The sequence below is a fragment of the Toxorhynchites rutilus genome, chromosome 1 (genome assembly GCF_029784135.1).
Source record: "Toxorhynchites rutilus septentrionalis strain SRP chromosome 1, ASM2978413v1, whole genome shotgun sequence".
Taxonomy (NCBI): domain Eukaryota; kingdom Metazoa; phylum Arthropoda; class Insecta; order Diptera; family Culicidae; genus Toxorhynchites; species Toxorhynchites rutilus.
The window spans coordinates 189230254-189240944 of record NC_073744.1 but is presented as its reverse complement, the minus strand read 5'-3'; the positions used below and the strand labels follow the sequence as shown (position 1 = coordinate 189240944).

Sequence of the window (10691 nt, the reverse complement as noted above, 5' to 3'; positions counted from 1 at the left end):
CCCTTCCCCTGGTGACTGTAAGGACGTGGCCGGCGTCGTTATTGACCATTTAAAGCTCGAATCATCGAAAATTGCACAACGAGAATGATTTGCTAGTCCCAAGCGTCATTCTGTGTGTTCTTCGTGCAATTTGGTTGGTTCAGGTCAATCACGGAGAGCAACTACGAATTGTACAGTCTACCCAAGCTCAAGCTCAAGCTCACTTAGCTTGACGTTTTTTGTTAATTAACTTATTTATACAAATTTCTGAATCATCAAATTTTCGAAGCATTCAATTACCTGAGAAACTTCCTCTGGCAACGCGTACAAGAATGTTGAAGGAAATTGAAGTGTTATTGTCATTATTCTACATACATTTGTCCACACATTGACCGGTTTTAAGTATGAAAATTTGGAGTAGAACTTAGAGAAAATAACTTTTTTTAAAAACACCTTTTCAAACGAGAATAAGGACAACATCAACCGCTGGAAACAAACTACGCGCCAAGAGAGCTACAGTCAAACTTTGCTATACACGGAACTTGGAATCTTCATTTCAACATCGGAAAACTTCCTGTTGGAAAAATGAGCACATAAAAAACTTAAGTTGTACATATGCACACGTACAATATATATCAACACATTGATGCTCAAATCTTCGTTGTGCGTTCACCATTTCGTTTATTACATCATGGAACACATATACCGTTCTAACAGAGATCTGACTGTACTACGTATCGCTCTTGAATGTTGTAAATTTGTGTTTGTTTTGATTTCGTTCTGTAACGATGTGATTTTGTGCGTGGACTGCGAAGTGTTCTAAATTTGTGTAATTATTTCGGCAAAAATGCCGCGGAAGTACATCAAAACCCCCGGAAAAAGGACGTACCGCAACTATGCGCCGGAAAATGTGGAAAAAGCTGCCGATGCTGTGAGAACCGAACAACTTTCCATACGTCAAGCGTCGAAAAAGTTTGGAGTTACCTACGGAACTATCTTCAGCAAGAAAAATGGATTGCACACATCGAAGAACGGTGGCCAGACTATGCTTAGTGAAGCCGTTGAAAAGGATCTTACAGAGACCATTGCCGGAGAATGGGTCTTTCCTTTAACTAAGGACGACATCCAGTTGCTAGTGCGTGATTACATGGAGATCCACGACATCGCCAAAAGCTCGCCGAGCTCGCCCGGTAAGGATTGGTGCTACGACTCCAAAGAGGTGGTCATCCGAAAAGGTCAAAACCATGCCGATAACATACTGGACCCTTCGAAAACCTCCTATTCGGTCATGTTTGCTGGTGCCGCTGACGGTTTCGTCCTCCCACCTTACGTTGTATATGCCACCGTTCACCTCTACGATACATGGGCCGATGGAGGGCCAAAAGGAACCCGATACAACCGTTCCAAGTCCGGTAAGGGAAAATGTTATTTATAAATCTATAGATCTTTAGCTTTTCTTTACATTTTCAGGTTGGTTCGATAAGACTATCTTTGAAGACTGGTTTTTTTCGATGACGTTGCCATATTTCCAAAATTTGGACAACAACTTGCCCAAAGTGATCATCGGGGATAACGTGGCGTCATACCTGTCGTATAAAGTGATGAAGAGCTGCTTGGAAAACAATATTCGGTTTGCCTTTCCCCCGCCTAATGCTACGCACATTTGCCAGCCTCTCGACGTGGCATATTTCAGACCACTCAAGCAAGCCTGGAGGACACTCGGAAGAAGCAGAATAAAGGATCGGTTCCCAAGCATATTTTTCCGCATCTACTTAAGGAAGCACTATTGAGCATTCGCAAGACCCGAAAGAATCCTGCTGCACCCAAATCTCGCTCACAAAATGTCACCTCCGGCTTCAAATCAAGGTATTTATCTGTCGCAATCGTAATGCAGTCCTGAAGAAACTGCCTTGGGGAAACGAACCGCTAACTCCGGGAAATGAAAGGCAAGAAAACTCGTTTTCGGAACAGTTGATAAACCTGTTCAAGGCGGAGCGGTTTTCCCATGTTGATAAATCGCAAGCTCCAAAACGCAAAAGGATTGTTAAGATTGAGCCTGGAGAGAGTATTGGAGAAGAACATTTCGCAAGTTTTAACGTTGAAGAAAACGCTGTACAAAACCCTGTTCCAGAGAAGAATTCAGGACCTGTGAAGAAAGCCAAACGCAAGCGTCCAGAGACAGGCCCAGCAGTATCTTCATCTCCAAAACGACAGCGAGTTGTGAAGTACAAGAAAGAACCCGGAAATTTGCCGCATACAGGAGACAACGAAAATATGGATCCCAACAGCTTCGCAGTACGTTGTGGCCAAAGGAAGGAGAAGCTCGTACGAACTTCAAAACAGCACCAAACTGTGAAGGTCGAACCCGAAGAAGAGAGAGGAGATGTAAATAAATTTCTTGCAAATACTGATAAGGATGGGAAGGTGTTGACAAGAAAGTCAAAGAAACCCATCAGTCGTCGTGGTCTTCAGACGAAATCTAAAAGTTTGCGTTAATTTTTATACACTGAACTGATTGTTATTTGATTATGATTTTGACTGTTATTTGATTATTACTGATTTTTTGAATAAAACGTTGAGTTTCCCCAAAACTTAATATAGCAAATTCGAATTTAGTTTTCAATTCATTACACCTAAATGAAATAAAATCAAACCAAGCACTCTGTACCCAAAATTGAGCCCTAAATCTTCCTCTCAAATGATTCTTTGTGTGAATACTTTGAAACTTGCAAAAACGTCGAGAACATGTGCTGAATCAAACATTTGTAACCTAGGTAGGGTATACCGCAATTTTAGAAAGTCCATAGTTTTTCAATATTGTTGTCTTGACTTTCGAGTGATCGGTTTCACCCCAAAAACAGAATCTGTTGTGTAGGAAAATAATTAAATAGTATTTAAAATAGAGATGTTTATTACAGGTGAAACAATGGCTGACGCTTGGACCAAAGTACAGTACTTGTTTTAAAAATCAATTACTGGCCTAATTACTTCTATATCGACAGATATTACAAAATCACTGTTACAAGTGATCATTTTCACCCCATTCCATGGTACCGATAAAACTTTAACTTTTAACTCAAAGTACTGTTCCGAGGGACTATCCTGTAGAAATTCGGCAATAGTTGTTAAAAAGTCTGAGTCTGCAGTGTACCAGATTGTTAAGAAGTTCGAAGAGCACCGTACTATTGAACATTTGTCAAGATCCAGAACCAGAAGAGGTGCTTCTTATTCATAAACCGAGAAGAAATGTGAGAAGCTTTTGCTTTACGATGAATCTTATTCTGTACGGAAAATTGCTAAAAAAAACCGTATAAAATATCGAACGGGGGCACAACATCAGAAGCTACAACAAACAGAAATCGGACCGCGGAACAACAGGAACAAGCGAAGGAGTGATGCCGGGCGTTGGATACGATCCTGAAAATGCAAAGAAACTGTCGACCTTGACCAGACCTTGCATCCACTCGCTACTCTGCTACCACCCTCAAACTACTGTAGAAATACAAAATCAAATTCGTTGAAAAAATTAATAATACACCAAAATGTTCAGAACTACGTCCGGTTGAGCCTTCCGCAGGATGGTAGAGAAGCACAGTCAAACGATGAGTTCAAGAAAATGTGGTCATCTGCAAGCCGAAAAGTAAACGTGGGAACTGTGAAGAGGCTTATGAGAGGAGAAAAGTTCACCGGTTTCATCATTAGATGAACTTGGTCGAGTTTTTCATTTTGTACTTTTTGTAGAAAATAATATGAATATCGCCAAAGCAAAGTGTCCGTTTGATAAAATGGACAGTCCTTAGCTTTATTTTGCACCCTGTGATAACAGACGGATTAAGGTTATGTTTAGAATCCATGACAAAATCATGATCCGGTAGATTAACGCGATATTCGAGATACAGTAATCGGTGCCTGGTTGCTGTTAAGTCCATTAAATCTCATAGAATGCCAAAGTTAGAGGCGATATACATACGTCCAAGACACATTTGACATATACATGCAAAAGTCAGAGACAATATACGTATATGCCATATTATATACGTATATAAAGCCGTAATTAACAATATTACGATGCATGTTACACTGATGTGCGATTTGACCATACAATGTTTCATAAAATAGATAGAATGTACATATATAATACTGTATAAAGCGATATTACGATGGTCGCTATACCGATTTACGACTTAATCCGTCAAAGTATGTCTCATGTGTATATGAATCGTATAAAATGCAGAAACACGATTTTTTTTCAATTTTCTGGTTCAGTCGAATATCGGTATAACGAGCATCGTAATACCTCCACATGTGGCATTATCAGTGTTGATTCATTCACTGGAAAAGTCGCTTTCGTTCGTTCAAATATGATCATACAGAAATCATTTCCCCCAGCGGCATTCTTTTGTTGTTACGTGCTGCAAATCACGACACAAAACAGAACGAGACAACTCTGCATCGGTTCGCACTTCATGATACACCAGCACCCAAACAAAACCATCATATACGCTTTCGGTGCAGAAAGTTTATTTTCTTCTTTGCCTCTAACATATACATATCGAACCTCTCCATACATCGTGACACAGCAGGATCGTACGGACTACGCAAAGCGAATGATTCATATTTAGCTACTGTAGCAGATCCTGATTTTTAAGTTTCAGAGAGTGCAAACTATAATATATATATATATATATATATATATATATATATATATATATATATATATATATATATATATATGTATATATATATATATATATATATATATATATATATATATATATATATATATATATATATATATATTCATATACACCGCATAGTTTTACTAGCAACACCGCTCCAGTGAGAAACAAAAACTCTCTCGTTTTATCTCTTTTCCCATTCGTTGCTCTCCGCAAATGATGACGTAATTTTTTTTCTATCATTTATTGCTTTGCACTAGTCTGTGCAGTGGGTTTCGCTATAGTAGGACGGGACGATATATGTGGTTCAAACTTGTATGCAGGCTTCGAAAATGGTTTGCGATGTTTGGTATAGTTCGGATATGCAATCAAAAGTCTTCGTTCCTCTCTTGGTTTAATCATTTAGTGTAACACAAGTGATTACTGTTATTCATACAAGTATCTGAATGATCCACTCATATTTGGTTATAGGTTCGTGAGAGGTTACTTGCATGACACATTGTGTATCATTCGATATTGATCGAAATCCAAACACTGGGCATTATATAAGTACATTCAATTCATTTTACATAACATTTTGGGGTCAAATCGCATATCAGTGTAACAAGCGCCGTAATATCGTCATCTCGAATTGATTCATTTTTTATTACTCGGCCATTTCCTGATGGATTTACGAGATATTTGCATCTATCGATTTGGACACTCGATAGCAAATTATTACAATGAAGAAAATTAGATATTTTATTAAACTAACAATCAAACAATAGGAAAATGTCAAGCATTATCATCGTTTGATCGCATGTTTCAATTGGTTCAATTTGCGGTCCCCCAATTTCGCCGTCTCAAAGAAGCAAGCGACGATTAACTTTCCCGTGTAACAAATACATAACCCATATTACGGGATCTCGGCTTTTTAGTTTTACTCTAGACAGCAAGCAGTGCTTGTCAAGATAGAACTGAGAGTTAATTTGATAACGTTGCATACAAGCTCCAGGTTGTCATAGGAACGAATATAACATGAAACACTACCATTGCAAAGCCTGCTGTGTAAATTAGTCGCCCGTGAATCGCTTGCTGTGTAAAACGAAATGCAGTGCACAGGGTGCGTCTCGAACTTTTGCAGTAAATTTCAAATAGCAATTTCTCGTGCTTGCGGAACAAGATTCAGATATATTTTGCAGCACTGGATAGCTAATTCTGTTAGGTGTCAGATGTAGGCAAATAGTGTTGAGTAAACGTGAAGATGAAGGGGGAACGCTAATTGAACCAGTTGAAACGTGTGATTGAGTGCAGCAGAGAACCAAACCAAATGCATAATCCATTGCACAGTCCCGCAACCAGCAACTGGTAGAGCACAGATGGCTTGTTCCAATCGACCAATCAGAGCGCAAGATTTTCGCTTAGATAATGCTTGACATTTTCCAATCGTTTGATTGATAGTTTCATAAAATATATAATTTTCTCCATTGTAATAATTTGTTATCAATTATCCAAATCGATAGATGCAAATATCTCGTGAATCCATCAGGAAATAGCCGAGCAATAAGCGCTTGAAATTGGAAATTTTTGTGATGATTTTCCGTGTTTCAATCTGAACTCCAAACACGCTCCCGTAAGTCATAATCCTACGTCAAAAAGTTGACCTATTGTAGTTACGGATAAGAACCATCTCGTGCAACTTTTAAGATGCTTAAAACTACTTCAGCGGGTCCCATATCAGCAATGAAAGCGGTTTGTCTTCACAGACTAGAAGGTGTTCACCGTGTAACACGCACATAACCGTTAAATCGTCAGATACTGGTGCGGTACTACGAAGTGAATAACCAGAGTATTCTTGAGACCGTGATACTTCCGTGGTCCCAGCGGAGTTTTTTGCCGGGTAGATTCAAACGATGGATTAAAACATCAGGCCTATTTTGAGGACCTGGAATCTCGCCCAAGGATGTGCGTTTCATTGCAGAAGATTCCGTCGCACCTCTGAAGCTGTGTATCGCTACCGAAGACGTTCACTTTGAAATCATTCCATTTCATGTACATATTTTCAACCTCATGCAAAAAACATCCGAGGAATGCATCTCGTTGATGACGCAAATCGCTATCCGCTTCCCGTTTTCGACAGTTATTCTAGTTAGAAGCACACAAGACGTCGTCCGTCGCCATCTCCGCATTCCGGCATCCATCGCGTGCCGCCGCTACTACTACATGCTGTGCGATCGCAGCTCGCGTGATCGAGATTGATCGCAATCTTCGGCATCGTTTCACAATCCGGATACGACGTCCATAATTAACCGCTACCCGCACGCAGTGACTGATGGGTTGGAATGGGAGCCATTCTGAAGGACGAGCAAACCTCTCTCTCTCTCTGTGTATGACACGATCGCGATCGCTCGCTGGTTAAAATGGTAACAACCTGCGCACTGTTATTAGAGCCAATTGTTTTATTGCCGAAAAGCATAGATCGAGAGCATACGTACATACGAACGATAGGTTGTTTGCAAGAATCGTCCGTCGATACTCTTCGGGGGGTGATTTGTGCTGCTGATTGAGTAGCGGCGCTCAGGCTGCGAGCAAACATGCACATTGTGTAAGTTTTTCATGACTTTGTGGGCCTTGGGATTGAAATTAGAAAGACCACATATTTCATCCCGTCGACCAGCGGCGCTGGTGGCGGCGGCGGAGAAGGTGATGGTAGCGCTTGTTCTCACTTCTAGCTGGATGAAGATGCGGAGATTCGACTTGATCGCGGAGAAGAGTCAGCACGTTCGCGGTTGCAGATAGGAAGTGTTGCAGGATTCCAATTATTGCGAGGTTCTGCTGTAATTAACATCTTAATTTATATAATCTAAAGGTAGAAGGTACCCAATTGAGAGTTCAAGGCAGTGATAGCTTTTATAATCGATGTGAATAAAAAAAACACCTTTCCAACACTGCATCGAGTCGATGTATGCGACGTCAATCGAGACTTGTTGCTGCCGCAAGCAGCAAACTTCCAATTGGAACCCCACAAAGAATCCCCACTCCACATCGTCTGTCGATTGAAAGTCGATATCGATCTGAAGGATCGATCGCGTCTCAAGACAAGACACGAAAGACGCTGCAATTATTCGTCGGCAATCCAACAATTATCCAGTCATTTAAGAAATTATATCAAACCTAGCTAGACGGTTTGCAATGGAAAGTTGCGAAAATCAGTGGCAAAGTCAGGCTAGAAGTTGGCACTATTCGGAGCATAATTTGGTCCCCCTCGAGCAAGCGGTTATTATATTGGATAATATTTAACCGCACCACGGTCAGTAAGAACCTCTCAGGTCAACGCACAGAGCCAACCACTTTTCAGCTCTCAAGTCGCGCTCCGTCTTCTGAACTGGCAGACTTTCTAAAAAATCTGGCTGTCTGTCTGTCTGTCCTTGCCAGTTCCTATGCGAATGTGCGAATGTGAACGCCCGCGGGGACACGAAAATGCAATGTCGATTTTGGCTGATACGTTCGGCGTCTGAATCGGGCCAGCCCCGCAACCCGCATTTGTGGTATGGCTTGATTAATGAGAAAATATTTAGTAAAGGGGAAAATCGGACGCACACCACGAAACCATTTCGTGGGAGTTTGACCGACAGATCGCTTGAAGTCGTAACCCCGCACTGAGAACTCCACGACCTAACCTATCGAGCGCGATCGAGTGTATCGTGACGGGGCACATTTGAAAAATTATCGTTTCACGGCTACACGTTCAGTCTTGGTCCTCAATTTGGGCACAACAAAAAACAAAACAAAGCTCTACAATCATCATTGACTATTAATGAACACAATAATGAACATAGGACAATATTTGGCAGAATGAACTGAATGAGTAAATGAAACTGTCAAAATGAAAAATTACTTGCAGCATAGATTTTCAATGTTGAACAATGGTGCTTTAATGTACAATTCCGCATGCTGTGTGGCGGCGCCTAAAGCCTAGATGATTGGTGCATGTCTCAACCAATACACAAATGCTGCGTGCATTCTCTGATTTACTTAAGTATGATTGTTTACAATTTGCTACTGCTTCGAGGCGAGTCACTGCCAACCAAGTCATTAACGCGACTGCAATGCTGTGATCTGTCAAGACGAATCAATCATGAATATAATGCGAAAAATGTTCCCACAAGCGAGTTCATTCAGAGTGCTCGAGATGTACCGGGTCCGCCAATTAAAGATGGAAGTACACTGTTTGGTCGGCTATTTTACGTATATTGTCGAATTCACCCATTTTTTGATTTGTAGCATTCTAACCACTGAAGCGATTTTTGATCTTTTACCAGGTAATGATAAGAAAAAAAAATGAAAACAGGAAGTGGGTTATATCTATGGTATAACCGCAATGGTGACGTAGGACTATCGTTGATTTAGTGATTTAGTTGATGCTAACTCGATAACCACCTGTTAATTGCTCTTGATCTTGAAATCACAAAACCAATTGTATTTGGTCGCAGTATTATATGGATAGAAAACGTAAAAATAAACTCTTCCGTTTGAATGTTTTTTTTTTTTTTTTTTCTCTATTATAGTGATTTTCAGCACATTTCGGCTGGTTCGTCACTTTTACTTCCATTTTTGGAAGAATGTCGGGAGTGAGAATTGAACTCGTGATCTGTGCGTGAGAGGTATGGATGTTACCACTACGCCAGATCGCCTCCCTCCGTTTGAATGTAATTTTCAGTTCCAAGGGAAACTGGCAGATTATTCTTCAGCAACGGTCACTTCTTTCCGGATTCTTCTCAATTACTAGCGTAACGTAAAGAGTTGCGCGCGTGTATGTGTGTGTGGCGGTTGCTCCGATGTCTCAAGCGGAACCAATTTTCGATGCTGGTATTCTCTCGGTCGTCTTCTCTTCTCTTTCTGGTGGATCGGCTTTTCTGCGCTCCGTCACAGTCCCAAACAAACTGAATGCGTTTCAGGTTAGGTGAGGCCAGGTGATGAATCCCTTGATCCCTCACCATCCAGCTCGTCCAGCTCGTTCAGTAACGATGTTGTCTTGTCGATGTCCTCACGAAAAATGAATGCGTTTCATCACCAGAATATCGTTCAAGTATGCTTTTTGTCCGTGACTGAATCGAAAGCAGGTGTGGTTTACGATATCCATTTGGAAGGCAAACTAGAGGCGAATGAACTCTTTGAGTTTGAAACTTTCGACGACTGAGCAATAATTGATTGAGAATTATGTTTTTCGCGATGCGAAACATTTTCCGTTGCGCGCGCATCCAATATTGGAAACGAACATATCCTACTGATGGGGAAGAATAATCTTCAGAAGCTTTCCTGCTAATTGCACTTGATTGAAAAATCACAAAACCAAATATATTTGGTCGCAGCGTTATATGTTAGAAAACATTAAAAAAACTTTTTCGCATGAATGTATATTTCAATTCCCAGGGGAACTGGCAGATTATTTTTCAGCAACGATAATATCTTTCTCGAATCTTCTCGATGCTGGAGGGCATTTAAGGCGAAGGTGGAAGCTAGCCATTGTAGTAGTATAGGTAAACCCACATGTAAAAATGGGGTAATAGTGTTTGTGAGAGAAGAGCAAAGCACACGTAAATAGATCAATTCACTTTTCTGACTGTGTGGCGCTTCATTGAATACATGTGAAAAAAAATTAAAAACTGAATACTGAAGTTAAATGTATGAACGATATGTTCCGATGAACAATTGCAAACATAAATATATGTATAGAAGGTGCATTTGCATATGAACTAAAATTCTAATTATACGCGAGCGTAACATGAGCAAATTTATAACACATGCGAATTGGGGCTTTTTTGATATTAACAGGTTCTTCCGCATCCGCATACTAACTCGATGCTGATCATTCCTTAATATTTTCCTTCGTTGGTCGTATTGTTTTCACACATTCACGTTGGAGAGCCTTAACCCTTCTCTTCGTTGGCCGAGGCATTTCGATTGAATGTAATACTTTTCCGTTTATTGTTTTTGAAAGCATAGGCAGCCGTGGCAGTGTTCCGAGCTTTGCAATACAATTTTCTTACCCAA

General features: G+C 40.5%; 1 protein-coding gene across 1 annotated transcript; it reads left to right on the top strand.

Moving 5' to 3' along the window:
- Window positions 1-757: 757 nt before the first annotated feature.
- On the top strand, window positions 758-2396 carry LOC129763145 (uncharacterized). Its single transcript, XM_055761943.1, has 2 exons — window positions 758-1391; window positions 1450-2396. The coding sequence occupies exons 1-2, from the start codon at window positions 827-829 to the stop codon at window positions 1767-1769; spliced, it is 885 nt and encodes a 294-aa protein (XP_055617918.1). The 5' UTR covers window positions 758-826; the 3' UTR covers window positions 1770-2396.
- The last annotated feature ends 8295 nt before the right edge of the window (window positions 2397-10691 follow it).

Coding starts and splice junctions, on each gene's coding strand:
- LOC129763145 (XM_055761943.1), top strand. CDS start 827: ATGCCGCGGAAGTACATCAAAACCCCCGGAAAAAGGACGTACCGCAAC. Junction 1,392..1,449: donor ATACAACCGTTCCAAGTCCG/GTAAGGGAAAAT, acceptor TTACATTTTCAG/GTTGGTTCGATAAGACTATC.